The 18888-nt window shown below is 42.4% G+C and overlaps 1 protein-coding gene and 1 long non-coding RNA gene across 2 annotated transcripts in view; both read right to left on the bottom strand.

The window, feature by feature from the left end:
• The window catches only part of LOC134471450 (liprin-alpha-1-like), a 59659-nt gene that overhangs the window by 19044 nt on the left and 21727 nt on the right, over positions 1-18888 (bottom strand). Inside the window, 4 exon segments of the mRNA XM_063230341.1 lie at positions 8222-8344; positions 16196-16444; positions 17341-17416; positions 17807-17979. Of these exon segments, the coding sequence (XP_063086411.1) occupies positions 8222-8344; positions 16196-16444; positions 17341-17416; positions 17807-17979 (621 nt within the window).
• On the bottom strand, positions 12776-14492 carry LOC134471357 (uncharacterized). Its single transcript, XR_010040779.1, has 2 exons — positions 14301-14492; positions 12776-13404 (listed from the first exon to the last, which is right to left on the bottom strand). It is a non-coding gene; the product is annotated as an uncharacterized LOC134471357 (long non-coding RNA).

Genomic DNA, 18888 nt, shown 5'->3' on the forward strand with positions numbered 1-18888 from the left:
GCAGAGTTTGGAAAGGTTTGGATGTGTTGCCTGGATGCATAGAGCTAGAGCAGCTTAGGCAGTTCTGTAGAGGAGATAGTGGTCACAGCTCAGGAGACCAGAAGGCTGATAGGAAGCCTGATGGTAAAGACCAGGCCTGGGAGATTTCTGCTGGGAAGAAGGACTGCAGTGATTGTTGGACTCCCCATGATGTGAGTTATGGGTTGGCAGAAAGTTGTCTACATTTTGCTCATGTCCAGAGACTTTGCCTGAGACTGAAACAAAGGGCAATGGACTGATTAATCTTGAAAAAGAAATTAAAAAGCAATCAAATGTTGAGTCTGTGGCATGGCTACTGTAGAGGGCTTTTAGCCAGCTTTATGTTGCAAATCAAGAGGAAAGAGCCCAGCGGGATAATTTGCAATACTGTGAGTTTGGCCAGAAAGAATATTTCAGGAAGGCTGTGGATTGTAAAGACAGTGGAGATTCTGATGGCTGAGGGAAAACAGAGAAATAAGAAAGATGGGCCGGGGGCATCCCAGGAAGCAGGTCCCCACCCTGTGCAGCCTCACTGCAAAGGTAAAAGAATTTTTTCAGAGGAGAAAGCTGCAGAGCACCAGGTTCCAGAATGGCGACAGAGACCACATGAGTTTCCAGAATGGTGACAGGCCACATGAGGTTCCAGAATGGTGGCAACATAGAGAAGCTTTTCCTCACAATCAGTTAAACAGAGCCCTGTGATCCAGGCAACTGACCCCTACAGCCAAGAGAGAGAAAAGCCTGAGTACTGCTCTAGCTAGCAGCAAACCTTGGCAACATCCACATGGTGCTGATCTTAGGTGCTAGGAAAATGCACAAATTCTGAGGGTAAGATGGCTTCTACCTCTATTGCAAAGGGCCTGGGAGGCCAAGCTGTGTGCCCCTGAGAGGGCAATTTGTGAAGACATAAAGGTGAAGCCAAAGGTGCAGTGGAGACCCCAAAAGTTTGGAAAAGCCAGAAACATGGACGATCCAAGGAAAGCTCCAAAAAGCAAGCAGAGAGGATTTAAGAGAAAAGCTGCAGGAGGTGAAATCCCTGGAAGTGCCTTGGGGGTGGAATCACACAAGCCTTTTGGAGCTTGTAACCATATTGCTTCAGATGCAGAGCAAGGAACTCTAGGACTTAATGTTCATCCTGCTGGATGTTGGATTTGCTTTGTTTCCAATGCTTTATATTCCCCTGTTTGTAACTTTTGGAATAGTAATGTTTATTTTGTGCCTTTGCATTTGAGAAATGTTTAAACTTGTTTCATTTGTACAGGGGTTACAGTTAAGAGTTTGCCATAGATCATGGAGGAGACATGGGACTTGGACTGTTCAGCAATGCTGAAACTTAAGACTTTGGAAACTCTTGGTGGTGGACTAAATGTCTTTTGTATAAAGGATGTACAAGAGTCCTGGGGGCCAGGGGAGGAATGTCATGGTTTATGTGTGTGGGCCCCCAGGCTTCATGTATTTGTATTGTGCATTTGTGATGGTTCATTGTTAGTGCTTGGATTGATGGTGTCAGTGCTATACCCACAGAGGGGTGGAGCCAGGATGTAATGTAATGGCAGGGAGAAGGTGTGTCTTGCTCTTTGCCTGTTCCTGCTTGCTGTTTGCAGCCACCATGAACTGTGGCCCAGCCATGCCCTGGAGCCAACTGAGTGTGTGAAACCTCCAAAAACTGTAAGAAATAAACCTTTCCTTTCCCAACTTGGCCTTTAGGTATTTTGTCTCAGCAATGAGTAAAAAGTAACTAAGACAGCTACCAAACCTGGCTACAGAGCTGCTATGACTCATTTAAGGAAACAAGAACACACACACACACACACACACACACACACACACACACACACACACAGAGAGAGAGAGAGAGAAAGAGAGAGTGTGTGACAAACATACAGAGAGACAGACAGACAGACAGACAGACAGACTGACCCCAAGAAGCAGTGTAAATCCATTTCTGGGTAAAGATCTGAAATTCTGTAATATTAAGTGAGGGTCTGTCCTGGATGCTCTGGCCAGGCCAGGGAAGAGGAAGACTACTGCTGTAGGTCAGAAGCACTTCTAGATTATGTGCCTATTCAAATAGACTAAGTAAGAACTATGTCCTCAGTAGTCTAAAAATGATTTTGTTGGTGTTTTCATTATTTTTGATGGTACTGGGGATGGAACCAAGCACTCATTGAACTAAACCGCCAGCCATTTGTACTATACTTTTTATCTTGAGACAGTTTCTTAAGTTGCCTAGAACAATGGCATTGTCATCATAAATGACCCTCCTGCCTGGACCTCCCAGGTAGCTCGGATGATTAAAGGTACATACCACTGCACAGCTGTAATTTGTGAAAGTACATACCAGACATGTACTGCAAACAAGAACAAGGCCCACTACCTGAAGCTTGGTATAAACTGCTGTTGCCTTTACATCCTTCCTCCTCCTTACACCTGCATCCAGATGCAGCAGTGGGAGTGGTGTGAAGGTAGCAGAAGTAGGATGATGCATTCAAAAGTCATGTGACGTTAGGAAATAACACAGAAGACCCTGGCTGGGGAGTTGGCCCAAGTTCCACCTACAGGTAGCTACACCTCCCCTACCAGGTAGTTTGTGGACTACGAGATTGGGCACCTAACCTTGGTTAACACGATAGGTGGGCACATTAGAGTCCAGTTTTCTTGAGAGTTGTTCCCAAAAGTGTACAGAAGGATCCTGTGTTAAGATGCAGAATCTGGAGCCTGCAGACACTTCTGCGCACCTCTACTCTGGCTCTTTGCAATGTTTGGTGATATGCACAACTACCTTCCTTTTACACTGGGTATTGAAACTGGATCTCTTTTGCTTGCTACTGCACATACTTAGTACAGACACCCATTTGTCCAAATCTGTGACCTCCAAGAACTAAATGGCTTCACAGTGTTTACTCACCTACCTGACTATCCACTTAGGTAAGGTTATCCGTCTACCCATATGATTAGTTTGGAATAGGAGAACCACCTATTTCCTCCCCCTCTACTAAAGCGGCAAACATTTAAGCTTTAGCAACATTCATTCTTTTCTTGCTCAACTTCCCAAATAATAACTCTTCCAGCTCTGAGCCCCAAAGCTTCAAGCAAGGTAATCAAGCTGGGTATGGTGGCATCATCTATAATCCAGCATGTGGGAGATGAAGGCAAGAGGATTACCATGAATTCAAGGCTAGTCTGGACTACATACGGAGCCCCCAGGGGAAAAAAAGGAAAAATTTAAAAAGAGCAAATAAAAACATAGTAACCAGTGGGGGGGGCATACTCTGCAGAATGTCCATCATCTGTCCACACTGAATAGCCACCAAGGGCATCTGAATAATATGTCAGTAATCCTAGATGTTGATGTGTCATATCCATCAACTCCAGAAGAAAACCCCTTTGGTTTCTTCTGATATTTGCTTGCTCCTGGGCTGTGAGATATCATATCCCAATAGATGTGACAGGCAGGCCAAGCTGGGGCCCTTTGCAGAAGGTGGCTGGGCACTAGATTGCTCTGTTCCTGACATTGTCAGAGCTTCTTTTCTTCAGCTTATAGCTTCTCCCATAGAACCAAACACTAGACACCAGGGTTGATTTTTATAATATCTGCTCTAATGCCAGGATGATGGTACACACCTGTAATCCCAGCACTTTGGAAGCTGAGGCAGGAGAATTGCTATGAGCTGAAAGTCAGCCTGGGTTACATAATGATTTCAAGTCCAACCTGAACAACACAGTGAGACCCTTTTTTAAAAAAAGAAAAGGAGGCCAGGAATTTAGCTCAGCAGCATAGCACCTGCCTGGCAAGTGCAAGGGCATGAGTTTGATCCCCAGTACCAAAAAAGGAAAAGAAACCAAACACACACACACACACACACACACACACACACACACACACACACACACACAAACACAGAGTATCTGCTCTAATGCAAACTGATATGGGAACCTTCCTGCCTTTAAATTAGAGACTGGGGGCTGAGTGTAGCTCATTAGTAAAGCACTTGCCCAGCCTTCACAAGGTGCTATGTTTGATCTGCAGCACCAACATGTATATACATGCACACATACATACATACATACATACATACTGTTGGAGGAGGCAGCTATTTTAGATTCTGTCATACTAATGATGGAGCTCAGGGCTTTAGCATACTAGGAAAGTGTTCTACAGCTATGCTGTATTCTCTTGGACCAAAATACACTAAATTCTCTGGGGAACAAATGCGTAAAATAAAAGTTACGTGAAGGCCAGGGATTTAGCTCAGCAGCTTAAGGGCCTGCCTGGCAAGTGTGAGGTTGTGAGTTTGATCCCTGGTACAAAAAATGTCATGTAATCTATGAATTATGATATATTTTATAATGTAGGCAAAAGCACAATGGTAAAGCTGCCCTTCATTTCAAGAAGCTTGTGCGAATTTCTGCAGAATAAACATTATCTAAGTGACATATAGCAAGAACTTTAACTCTCCATAGTAAATACATGACTGTATTTCCAAGAGATGGGACACTTTTCAACTTCAGGGGTCTTGCACAAGGGCTAAGGAGACCCTTTCTCATGGCTGCAGCTCAGGCTCACATTTCACATGCTAGTCACACTGTGAGGAAGAGTACTGGGGACCAGTGTGTTGTTTTGACAAGTGAGGAATGGAAGCAACTTTTCTCACCAAACAGAAATATACTCTTGGGAAGTTTAGCAGAGAACCCAAAGCTGGTAACACCAGCACTCCACACTATATGATTCAGAGTACCACTGAGTATGGCTCCATGTGTAACCAACTTCCCACAGCAAATGCACCACAATGCCACGCAACCGGAAGGAGAGCACTACAAAGACAAAGGTGAGTTGGAGATCCATGTTTTGAAACTTCACACAGCATTCTATGAGCTGATGAACGGACTCCAGTCTGAGTCATGCTGATAGTTGCATTGACTACTGAGCACCTCAAGTGTCAGCAAAGCATCAAATTCTTCCAGTAATTCTCAGAGAGCATGAGTTCAGCTGGTCAATATGTGCACTGAGTCCTGGGAACCCTCCTTCAGTCAATGTGATAGGCTAGTGGTTCAGCGGCAAGGAGCATGGCCTACAGCCAAGTTAGGGCTCATCACAAGAAGTACTGTATTTCTGAGAAAGTACCAAAGTGTTGAACTGTACTCTGTATTCACAGAACAGTTTTTTATTACATCAAGAATGCTCAAAGTAGCTGGATGTGGTTGTGCATGCCTGTAATTCCAGCACTTGAGAGGCTGAGGCAGGAGGATCATTGTGAGTTTGAGGTCAGCCTGAGCTACAAAGTGAGCTCAAAGCCAGCCTGAACTGCATAGTGAGACCTGTCTCAGAAAAACAAAAACAAAACAAAAAAAAAACAAAAAAACAAAACAATAATGCTCAAAGTATTAAACTGTACCCTGTATTCACAAAATACTTTTTTTCTTCAAATCAATTACAATTCAGGTTATCTGACAGATATCACAAAACTGCCCACCATAGTCAGATGACTACTTTAGAATTTTCCCTATGAACTTTCTACTATGGTTGAGAAATCACATATGCATCCCACATAGAACTATAAAGTACAGAGCAAAGACCCATTCTTAGACACCTTGAAACAGCCACAACAGATGTTTGGAGTAAGCAGCATAAACTTGAATCTCCTTGCTACCGAGAAATCTCCCTCCCTACCACCACACACACACACACACACACACACACACACACACGCGAGCGCGCACGCGCGTGCACACGCACACAAACCTGTAAACATGCATGCCTGGTGTGCAATTTAATCATGTGTTTGGGCAAATAATTCAAAGCCTGTCCTGAGGGTGCACACACACTTCTTGAGAGTTAGAAAGTCAATTTTTACAACAGGGAAACATTTTGGTTTTCTGTTTTTTGCTTTTATTGTGGTACTGGGGATTGAACCTAAGGCCTTAATGCATGCTAAGAGTACTACACTACCGAGCCACATCCCCAGCAAAATAGCCAAACATATTAGGAAAATTATTTCTTCTCTTCCATGAAACATAAACTTCAGAAGGCAATGGGGTGAATGATCAAGCTGTGCTGCTGTTGTTTTTATTACATTGAAATGAGCACGTGAAATAAAAGACACTGGCAAAATCTAGGCAACACTATTTCTTTAGCATGGTTTCGAGAGGGAAAATGACTAGCTTTAATATTAAGCTCCACAAAGCCAACTGCTCATTGCTTAAATTATTATAAAAGACTTTTACACAGTTCAGATTTTGTGGTTAAATGGTACTATAAAATTCTATTTACAGAGCACCAAAGATTGAGTATTTGTATAGAATGTTTCCATAACAGAATTTCACCTGCAATGGCATGTCATCACTGTTGAGCTGCTTAAAACAGTTACTATGGCCAAGTGCGGTAGCACATGCCTGTAATCCCACCACTTGGGCAACTAAATCAGGAGGACTGCTGTGAGTTCAGTCCAGCCTGAATTACAAAGTATGATTCTTGTCTCAAAAAATAAATGAATAAAATAAAAAACAAAAGACTCATTATAATATGAAAAACTTCATATATAAGTTAGCTATGAAATAAAAGACAGACAATAGAAGAAAAAAGTTATTGTAACTCAGCATGGAAAATATATCTAAAGGAATACTTCGACTTAGTACAATTGTGTTCCATCTTTTATATGTGTTTTGGCTTATAGTCTGGTATGTTTGATATATATATATATATAATATATATTGATATTGATATATATATCTTATATATATATATTTCTTTTTAATAGTCTTATTTTTAATCTGTATACATGACAAGGGTTTATAAGAGAAATGCATGAATGGGATTCTGGCAAAATACAAGGATGGTGGAAAATAAAGAATAGAAATGTGTCATGGACATGTATCAACTCCCAAGAACCAACATGATTATTATGTACTGCAAACACATACCAATAGAAGTTTAAAAAAAAAAAGGCAGTCATGAATTCAGAGAAGACAACTAAAATGAGTGAGATTTCATAACTTTCCAGCAGAAAGGGTTCCTAGGGATTCGAGTGCAACGCTAGTGTCAGGGCCTTTGCACTCTGAGTTCCACACAGTACTGGCTTCACTGAGAAGTGGACACCTGATGTTTCCCATATACAAATTTATCCAAGAACCCACCAACTTTCACCTTTTCTCAAGACCAGTGTGCCCATCTTACCTTAGGCTTTCAAACTTTCCCTACTGTCAAGTTCAAATTGTACCTCTTAGACATTACATACTGTCTGATTTTGTTGCAGAAAGCTTTTTGATTGATATTTTATTAATCATCTCACTAGGAAAATGTCTCAACCTATCTAGTTCACTTATAACTCTAGTTTTGGGTGTGATCAGCTTACACAACCAATCCTACATCAGAGAAGTGTACATACTTCCCTGATATGTTGGTGCCTGTGCTCCCCTATGCAAAATCATTCGGAACATATATTATTTTCAGAATCTATCTTTATGTGGGCCTAGGGATGGTATGTCAAGCCAGTACGCTCTCACTTATACTCCACTCCTCAGCCCCTTAAGATTTAGTAGAGGATTATAGTTCAATAATACACTGTAAAGTAGAGATCCAATCTCAGATAAAATGTAAAATTATATCACGGTAAATGCTTCTGGAGGACCACTTGTGTAAACAATAGAAGTCACCACAGTGACCTTAATTATAGCTTATTTAGGACTTGTGTCCATGTTTTAAAACATATACATGCACATATATAATTCTATCAAACTGAGAAAAAGCCACACGATGCATGAACAACTGTAACAGTCATTTGACAGTTGAGAAAACTGAAGCCTAAGCTAAATAACTTTGTCAGACAGCTAACTAGAGAATTAACCAGGATTCAGCGGCCAAAGCTCAAATGGCCAAGCCTAACTATTACCCATTCTATCATCTAGAGAGACAACTCTGCAAAGGAAGACTGAGAATACACATGTGAGTTCAGTCAAAGTTTCCGAATGTCCTCTGTTCTCCAGACATGATGGCTTAAAACAGGCTTTAGGTCAATGGAGGCAAACCTATGGCATGCATGTTGCAGCAAGCTCTTTGTACCACTGAAAGCTCTATCACTGCTTTAGGTTCATCTTTCAAAAGACAATGTATTTACATAGCTAGAAATTACACTTACAATCAGCTAAGAATGATGGTTAACTCAGAAAACTGTTTCATGAGATGGAGAAATAACAAAAAGCTTACTGTTTTTGAAGTTGACGATTTTTTTCATCCTTTCCTCCCAATTTGCTAAGTTGGAAGGCATCCTGAGATGAGTTTTCCGTTTCAGAAACAACGGCTACAAAAGAGAAGAAAAGCCCCCAAATTTAGAGTAAATTAACAGGGCAAAGTTTCATGTTTCACAAATAGGAAGAAGATTCTGCAGGTAGAGAGCTGAATAATTTCTGAAGGGTAAGCTTCCGAGCAAACACATATACATGTTCAAGCGTATAAATTAGCACATAAGAGGGTTATTCATTCACGCCAAATGAATGTCCACTGCTCTGCTCTGGTTCACATGTGGGCAGACTGGGCTGTCTGGAGAATGCTCAGCCATGACTCCTCGTGGGCACTGGACACCTGCAGCAGGCACATAGGAAAAATCTCACGCTCTCCCAATCCCAGCAGTTAGCACAGCTGCCTAAAACCGGCCCACCTTGTCTTGGTGATTCTTTGCCAGTTTGTCCAGGCGGACCCTTTTCCTTTTTGCCAAACAAACAACCAGTGGAGGACTTGATGCCCTTCTTCTTAGGGGCTTTGTGGGGCGAGTCCTGCCTGCTGTCACTGGTACTGGGATTGTTCACAGGACCTTCCTGGGAGCCTGTTGAGCTTCAAAGAAATAAAATGGATTTTTACCACCCTCTTCCCAGATCCACAGTCCATTCACACATACAAGAACAGTCTGCATTTTTAACATTCCTACCTTCAACTTCCTAAAAAACGTTTTGAGTCTCTTACACACAGTACAATATGCATTGTGATGCAGGGTCCCAGTAATGCTTCCACAGACCTGTGTCTGGAAAGCCAAGATTCTGATGTGCTCCCTGCTCAGAGCAGGCCTGTACTCTAGCCTGCCTTGTTTGGACACATAAGGGAACACCCTCTGCAGGGGCCTTGCTCAGGCACTGAGGGATGCACTCAGTCAACAGGAAAGAAAACAAGGTCTCAGAAGCCTGACTGTAATTGTAACTTATTTAGGAATTGTGTCCATGTTATAAAACATATACATGCACATATATAATTCTATTGAACTGAAAAACAGCCACATGATGTATGAACAACTGTAACTGCCATTTGACAGTTGAGAAAACTGAAGCACAGGATAAGTAATTTTGTCAGAGACACACAGCTAACTAGAGAATTAACCAGGATTCAGCGGCCAGAGCTCAAATGGCCAAGCCTAACTATTACCCATTCTATCATCCTGGGAGACAACTCTGAAAAGGTAGACTGAGAATACATGTGTGAATTCAGTCAAGATTTCCAAATGTCCTCTGTTCACCAGACATGATGGCTTAAAACAGGCTTTAGGTCAATGGAGGCAAACCTATGGCGTGCATGCTGCAGCAAACTCTTTGTATCACTGAAAGCTCTATCACTGCTTTAGGTTCATCTTTCAAAAGACAATGTATTTACATAGCTAGAAATTACACTTACAATCAGCTAAGAATGACTGTTAACTCAGAAAACTGTTTCATGAGATGGAGAAATAACAAAAAGCTTACTGTTTTTGAAGTTGACGATTTTTTTCATCCTTTCCTCCCAATTTGCTAAGTTGGAAGGCATCCTGAGATGAGTTTGGTGTTTCAGAAACAACAGCTACAAAAAAGAAGAAAAGCCCCCAAATTAAGAGTAAATTAACATGGCAAAGTTATATGTTTCACAAATAGGAAGAAGATTCTGCAGGTAGAGAGCTGAATAATTTCTGAAGGGTAAGCTTCCGAGCAAACACATATAAATGTTCAAGAGTATAAATTAGCATATAAGAGGGTTATTCATTCACGCCAAATGAATGTCCACTGCTCTGCTCTGGTTCACATGTGGGCACACTGGGCTGTCTGGAGAATGCTCAGCCATGACTCCTCGTGGGCACTGGACACTTGCAGCAGGCACATAGGAAAAATCTCAGGCTCTCCCAATCCCAGCAGTTAGGACAGCTGCCTAAAACCGGCCCACCTTGTCTTGGTGATTCTTTGCCAGTTTGTCCAGGCAGAACCTTTTTCTTTTTGCCAAACAAACGACCAGTGGAGGACTTGATGCTCTTCTTCTTTGGGGCTTTGTGGAGCGCATCCTGCCTGCTGTCACTGGTACTGGGATTGTTCACAGGACCTTCCTGGGAGCCTGTTGAGCTTCAAAGAAATAAAATGGATTTTTACCACCCTCTTCCCAGCTCCACAGTCCATTCACATGTACAAGAACAGTCTGCATTTTTAATATTCCTACCTTCAACTTCCTAAAAAACGTTTCGAGTCTCTTACACACAGTACAATATGCATTGTGATGCAGGGTCCCAGTAATGCTTCCACAGACCTGTGTCTGGAAAGCCAAGATTCTGATGTGCTCCCTGCTCAGAGCAGGCCTATACTCTAGCCTGCCTTGTTTGGACACATAAGGGAACACCCTCTGCAGGGGCCTTGCTCAGGCACTGAGGGATGCACTCAGTCAACAGGAAAGAAAACAAGGTCTCAGAAGCCTGACTGTAATTGTAACTTATTTAGGAATTGTGTCCATGTTATAAAACATATACATGCACATATATAATTCTATTGAACTGAAAAACAGCCACATGATGTATGAACAACTGTAACTGCCATTTGACAGTTGAGAAAACTGAAGCACAGGATAAGTAATTTTGTCAGAGACACACAGCTAACTAGAGAATTAACCAGGATTCAGCGGCCAGAGCTCAAATGGCCAAGCCTAACTATTACCCATTCTATCATCCTGGGAGACAACTCTGAAAAGGTAGACTGAGAATACATGTGTGAATTCAGTCAAGATTTCCAAATGTCCTCTGTTCACCAGACATGATGGCTTAAAACAGGCTTTAGGTCAATGGAGGCAAACCTATGGCGTGCATGCTGCAGCAAACTCTTTGTATCACTGAAAGCTCTATCACTGCTTTAGGTTCATCTTTCAAAAGACAATGTATTTACATAGCTAGAAATTACACTTACAATCAGCTAAGAATGACTGTTAACTCAGAAAACTGTTTCATGAGATGGAGAAATAACAAAAAGCTTACTGTTTTTGAAGTTGACGATTTTTTTCATCCTTTCCTCCCAATTTGCTAAGTTGGAAGGCATCCTGAGATGAGTTTGGTGTTTCAGAAACAACAGCTACAAAAAAGAAGAAAAGCCCCCAAATTAAGAGTAAATTAACATGGCAAAGTTATATGTTTCACAAATAGGAAGAAGATTCTGCAGGTAGAGAGCTGAATAATTTCTGAAGGGTAAGCTTCCGAGCAAACACATATAAATGTTCAAGAGTATAAATTAGCATATAAGAGGGTTATTCATTCACGCCAAATGAATGTCCACTGCTCTGCTCTGGTTCACATGTGGGCACACTGGGCTGTCTGGAGAATGCTCAGCCATGACTCCTCGTGGGCACTGGACACTTGCAGCAGGCACATAGGAAAAATCTCAGGCTCTCCCAATCCCAGCAGTTAGGACAGCTGCCTAAAACCGGCCCACCTTGTCTTGGTGATTCTTTGCCAGTTTGTCCAGGCAGAACCTTTTTCTTTTTGCCAAACAAACGACCAGTGGAGGACTTGATGCTCTTCTTCTTTGGGGCTTTGTGGAGCGCATCCTGCCTGCTGTCACTGGTACTGGGATTGTTCACAGGACCTTCCTGGGAGCCTGTTGAGCTTCAAAGAAATAAAATGGATTTTTACCACCCTCTTCCCAGCTCCACAGTCCATTCACATGTACAAGAACAGTCTGCATTTTTAATATTCCTACCTTCAACTTCCTAAAAAACGTTTCGAGTCTCTTACACACAGTACAATATGCATTGTGATGCAGGGTCCCAGTAATGCTTCCACAGACCTGTGTCTGGAAAGCCAAGATTCTGATGTGCTCCCTGCTCAGAGCAGGCCTATACTCTAGCCTGCCTTGTTTGGACACATAAGGGAACACCCTCTGCAGGGGCCTTGCTCAGGCACTGAGGGATGCACTCAGTCAACAGGAAAGAAAACAAGGTCTCAGAAGCCTGACTGTAATTGTAACTTATTTAGGAATTGTGTCCATGTTATAAAACATATACATGCACATATATAATTCTATTGAACTGAAAAACAGCCACATGATGTACGAACAACTGTAACTGCCATTTGACAGATGAGAAAACTGAAGCACAGGATAAGTAACTTTGTCAGAGACACACAGCTAACTAGAGAATTAACCAGGATTCAGCGGCCAGAGCTCAAATGGCCAAGCCTAACTATTACCCATTCTATTATCCTGGGAGAACACTCTGAAAAGGTAGACTGAGAATACATGTGTGAATTCAGTCAAGACTTCCTAATGTCCTCTGTTCTCCAGACATGATGGCTTAAAACAGGCTTTAGGTCAGTGGAGGCAAACCTATGGCGTGCATGCTGCAGCAAGCTCTTTGTATCACTGAAAGCTCTATCACTGCTTTAGGTTCATCTTTCAAAAGACAATGTATTTACATAGCTAGAAATTACACTTAAAATCAGCTAAGAATGACTGTTAACTCAGAAAAATATTTCATGAGATGGAGAAAAACAAAAAGTTTACTGTTTTTGAAGTTGATGATTTTTTTCATCCTTTCCTCCCAATTTGCTAAGTTGGAAGGCATCCTGAGATGAGTTTTCTGTTTCAGAAACAACAGCTACAAAAAAGAAGAAAATTCACCAAATTTAGAGTAAATTAACATGGCAAAGTTATATGTTTCACAAATAGGAAGAAGATTCTGCAGGTAGAGAGCTGAATCATTTCTGAAGTGTAAGCTTCCGAGCAAACACATATAAATGTTCAAGCGTATAAATTAGCATATAAGAGGGTTATTCATTCACGCCAAATGAATGTCCACTGCTCTGCTCTGGTTCACATGTGGGCACACTGGGCTGTCTGGAGAATGCTCAGCCATGATTCCTTGTGGGCACTGGACACCTGTGGCAGGTACATAGGAAAAAGCTCATGCTCTCCAAATCCCAGCAGTTAGCACAGCTGCCTAAAACCGGCCCACCTTGTCTTGGTGATTCTTTGCCAGTTTGTCCAGGCGGACCCTTTTTCTTTTTGCCAAACAAACGACCAATGGAGGACTTGATGCTCTTCTTCTTTGGGGCTTTGTGGAGCGCATCCTGCCTGCTGTCACTGGTACTGGGATTGTTCACAGGACCTTCCTGGGAGCCTGTTGAGCTTCAAAGAAATAAAATGGATTTTTACCACCCTCTTCCCAGATCCACAGTCCATTCACACGTACAAGAACAGTCTGCATTTTTAATATTCCTACCTTCAACTTCCTAAAAAACGTTTCGAGTCTCTTACACACAGTACAATATGCATTGTGATGCAGGGTCCCAGTAATGCTTCCACAGACCTGTGTCTGGAAAGCCAAGATTCTGATGTGCTCCCTGCTCAGAGCAGGCCTGTACTCTAGCCTGCCTTGTTTGGACACATAAGGGAACACCCTCTGCAGGGGCCTTGCTCAGGCACTGAGGGATGCACTCAGTCAACAGGAAAGAAAACAAGGTCTCAGAAGCCTGACTGTAATTGTAACTTATTTAGGAATTGTGTCCATGTTATAAAACATATACATGCACATATATAATTCTATTGAACTGAAAAACAGCCACATGATGTATGAACAACTGTAACTGCCATTTGACAGTTGAGAAAACTGAAGCACAGGATAAGTAACTTTGTCAGAGACACACAGCTAACTAGAGAATTAACCAGGATTCAGCGGCCAGAGCTCAAATGGCCAAGCCTAACTATTACCCATTCTATCATCCTGGGAGACAACTCTGAAAAGGTAGACTGAGAATACATGTGTGAATTCAGTCAAGATTTCCAAATGTCCTCTGTTCACCAGACATGATGGCTTAAAACAGGCTTTAGGTCAATGGAGGCAAACCTATGGTGTGCATGCTGCAGCAAGCTCTTTGTATCACTGAAAGCTCTATCACTGCTTTAGGTTCATCTTTCAAAAGACAATGTATTTACATAGCTAGAAATTACACTTACAATCAGCTAAGAATGACTGTTAACTCAGAAAAATGTTTCATGAGATGGAGAAATAACAAAAAGCTTACTGTTTTTGAAGTTGACGATTTTTTTCATCCTTTCCTCCCAATTTGCTAAGTTGGAAGGCATCCTGAGATGAGTTTTCGGCTTCAGAAACAACAGCTACAAAAAAGAAGAAAATTCACCAAATTTAGAGTAAATTAACATGGCAAAGTTATATGTTTCACAAATAGGAAGAAGATTCTGCAGGGAGAGAGCTGAATAATTTCTGAAGGGTAAGCTTCCGAGCAAACACATATAAATGTTCAAGCGTATAAATTAGCATATAAGAGGGTTATTCATTCACGCCAAATGAATGTCCACTGCTCTGCTCTGGTTCACATGTGGGCAGACTGGGCTGTCTGGAGAATGCTCAGCCATGATTCCTTGTGGGCACTGGACACCTGTGGCAGGTACATAGGAAAAAGCGCATGCTCTCCCAATCCCAGCAGTTAGGACAGCTGCCTAAAACCGGCCCACCTTGTCTTGGTGATTCTTTGCCAGTTTGTCCAGGCGGACCCTTTTCCTTTTTGCCAAACAAACGACCAGTGGAGGACTTGATGCTCTTCTTCTTTAGAGCTTTGTGGAGTGGGTCCTCCCTGCTGTCACTGCTGCTGGGAACGCTCACAGGACCATCCTGGGAGCCTGTTGAGCTTGAAGGAAAGAAAATGGACTTTTACCACCCTCTTCACAGCTCCACAGTCCATTCACACGTACAAGAACAGTCTGCATTTTTAATATTCCTACCTTCAACTTCCTAAAGAATTTTTCAACTCTCTTACACACAATACAATATTCATTGTGATTCAGGGTCCCAGTAATGCTTCCACAGACCAGTGTCTGGAAAGCCAAGATTCTGATGTGCTCCCTGCTCAGAGCAGGCCTATACTCTAGCCTGCTTGGTTTGGACACATAAGGGAACACCCTCTGCAGGGGCTTTGCTCAGGCACTGAGGGATGCACTCAGTCAACAGGAAAGAGAACAAGGTCTCAGAAGCCTGACTATAATTGTAACTTATTTAGGACCTGTGTCCATGTTTTAAAACATATACGTGCACATATATAATTCTATTGAACTGAAAAAAAACCACATGATGTATGAACAACTGTAACTGCCATTTGACAGTTTAGAGAACTGAAGCACAAGCTAAGTAACTTTGTCAGAGACACACAGCTAACTAGAGAATTAACCAGGATTCAGCGGCCAGAGCTCAAATGTCTAAGCCTAACTCTTAACCACTCTGTCCACTAGGCAGACAAGTCTGCAAAGGGAGACTGAGAATGAATGTGTGAGTTAAGTCAAAATTTCCAAATGTCCTTGGTTCTCCAGACATGATGGCTTAAAACAGCCTTTAGGTCAATGGAGGCAAACCTATGGCGTGCATGCTGCAGCAAGCTCTTTGTATCACTGAAAGCTCTATCACTGCTTTAGATTCATCTTTCAAAAGACAATGTATTTACATAGCTAGAAATTACACTTAAAATCAGCTAAGAATGACTGTTACCTCAGAAAACTGTTTCATGAGATGGAGAAATAACAAAAAGCTTACTGTTTTTGAAGTTGACGATTTTTTTCATCCTTTCCTCCCAGTTTGCTAAGTTGGAAGGCATCCTGAGATGAGTTTGGTGTTTCAGAAACAACAGCTACAAAAAAGAAGAAAAGCCCCCAAATTTAGAGTAAATTAACATGGCAAAGTTATATGTTTCACAAATGGGAAGAAGATTCTGCAGGTAGAGAGCTGAATAATTTCTGAAGGGTAAGCTCCCGAGCAAACACATATAAATGTTCAAGAGTATAAATTAGCATATAAGAGGGTTATTCATTCAAGCCAAATGAATTTCCACTGCTCTGCTTTGTTTCACATGTGGGCAAACTGGGCTGTCAGAAGAACGCTCAGCCATGACTCCTCGTGGGCATTGGACACTTGCAGCAGGCACATAGGAAAAATCTCAGGCTCTCCCAATCCCAGCAGTTAGGACAGCTGCCTAAAACCGGCCCACCTTGTCTTGGTGATTCTTTGCCAGTTTGTCCAGGCAGAACCTTTTTCTTTTTGCCAAACAAACGACCAGTGGAGGACTTGATGCTCTTCTTCTTTGGGGCTTTGTGGAGCGCATCCTGCCTGCTGTCACTGGTACTGGGATTGTTCACAGGACCTTCCTGGGAGCCTGTTGAGCTTCAAAGAAATAAAATGGATTTTTACCACCCTCTTCCCAGATCCACAGTCCATTCACACGTACAAGAACAGTCTGCATTTTTAATATTCCTACCTTCAACTTCCTAAAAAACGTTTCGAGTCTCTTACACACAGTACAATATGCATTGTGATGCAGGGTCCCAGTAATGCTTCCACAGACCTGTGTCTGGAAAGCCAAGATTCTGATGTGCTCCCTGCTCAGAGCAGGCCTGTACTCTAGCCTGCCTTGTTTGGACACATAAGGGAACACCCTCTGCAGGGGCCTTGCTCAGGCACTGAGGGATGCACTCAGTCAACAGGAAAGAAAACAAGGTCTCAGAAGCCTGACTGTAATTGTAACTTATTTAGGAATTGTGTCCATGTTATAAAACATATACATGCACATATATAATTCTATTGAACTGAAAAACAGCCACATGATGTATGAACAACTGTAACTGCCATTTGACAGTTGAGAAAACTGAAGCACAGGATAAGTAACTTTGTCAGAGACACACAGCTAACTAGAGAATTAACCAGGATTCAGCGGCCAGAGCTCAAATGGCCAAGCCTAACTATTACCCATTCTATCATCCTGGGAGACAACTCTGAAAAGGTAGACTGAGAATACATGTGTGAATTCAGTCAAGATTTCCAAATGTCCTCTGTTCACCAGACATGATGGCTTAAAACAGGCTTTAGGTCAATGGAGGCAAACCTATGGTGTGCATGCTGCAGCAAGCTCTTTGTATCACTGAAAGCTCTATCACTGCTTTAGGTTCATCTTTCAAAAGACAATGTATTTACATAGCTAGAAATTACACTTAAAATCAGCTAAGAATGACTGTTAACTCAGAAAAATGTTTCATGAGATGGAGAAATAACAAAAAGCTTACTGTTTTTGAAGTTGACGATTTTTTTCATCCTTTCCTCCCAATTTGCTATGTCGGAACGCATCCTGAGATGAGGTTTCTGTTTCAGAAAGAACAGCTATTAAAAAATCATAAAAGCCCCCAAATTTACAGTAAATTAACATGGCAAAGTTATATGTTTCACAAATAGGTTGAAGGTTCTGCAGCTAGAGAGCTAAATAATTTCTGAAGGGTAAGCTTCCAAGCAAACACATACAAATGTTCAAGAGTGTAAAGTAGCACTTATGAGGGTTATTCATTCACGCCAAATGAATGTCCACTGCTCTGCTTTGGTTCACACATGGGCAGACTGAGAAAGCAGACTGGGCTTTTCTGGAGAACCCTCAGCCATGACTCCACGTGGGCACTGCGCACCTGCGGCAGGCACACAGGACAAAGTTCACGTTCTCCCATTCCCAGCAGTTAGGACAGCTGCCGAAACCCCACCCACCTTGTCCTGGTGATTCTTTGCCAGTTTGTCCAAGCCGACCCTTTTCCTTTTTGCCAAACAAACGACCAATGGAGGACTTGATGCCCTTCTTCTTTGGGGCTTTGTGGGGCGAGTCCTGCCTGCTGTCACTGCTATTGGGATTGCTCACAGGACCATCCTGGGCACTTTTTGATCTTGAAGGAAAGAAAATGGACTTTTACCACCTGCCCTCTTTAGAACTCCACAGTCCACTCACATGTACCAAAACAGTCTGCATTTTTAATATTCCTACTTCAACTCCCTGAAGATCCTTTCCAGTCTCTTACCCACAGCACACTATGCATAGCAATGCAGGGTCCCAGTCATGCTTCCACAGACCTATGTCTGGAAAGCCAAGACTCTGATGTTGCTCCCTGCTCAGAGGAGGCCTGTACTCTAGCCTGCCTGGTTTGGACATCTAAGGGAACACCCTCTGCAGGGGCCTTGCTCAGCCAGTGAGGTTTACACTCAGCCCTCAGGAAAGAGAACAAGGTCTCAGAAGCCAGAAGAACTGGAATTCCACCTTCCCTCTCAGCAGCTCCTGCAGGCTGGTTCCTTGGATCCTGCTCTCCTGCAAAGTGAGAGCTGTACTATCTCTCAGGACACTGTGGAGACCAATGTGCCTGCTTGATCATACTGCCTGGTATGGAACAAAAGCTTCTAAGAGCAAGTGTGGAAAACAACAGTCTATAAGTAACCAAGCCTTCATGGCCTCCTGATGGAACATGCTTCCTAAAGGGATAGGGACAATGTGGGACTCTCAAGAGCTTAGAAGACCCAGAGTGTGGGAGGGTACCTGAGAGGCACCGATTGTCCACAGAATAGCACGATCCAGAACCTGCCACATCCGTGTGGCAAATTCTTCACCAGGAATAGAAAGAAAGTTCTTAAAAGAAGTGAGTGTGTGGGATCTGAAGAAATGGAGCTTTTCTCTCAAGTGCTAATTTCAAATAATTCCTATTCTTTCTAAACTTTGCCCAAACAGATGGCCTTTTCCACTGGATGTCACTACAGCCGCAGAACAGGAGAACACATTCTAGGTCTAACGTTTAAATAATCACAAC

Source organism: Cavia porcellus, unplaced genomic scaffold (genome assembly GCF_034190915.1).
Source record: "Cavia porcellus strain 051 isolate PalLab524CR breed Dunkin Hartley unplaced genomic scaffold, mCavPor4.1 scaffold_18, whole genome shotgun sequence".
Classification (NCBI taxonomy): domain Eukaryota; kingdom Metazoa; phylum Chordata; class Mammalia; order Rodentia; family Caviidae; genus Cavia; species Cavia porcellus.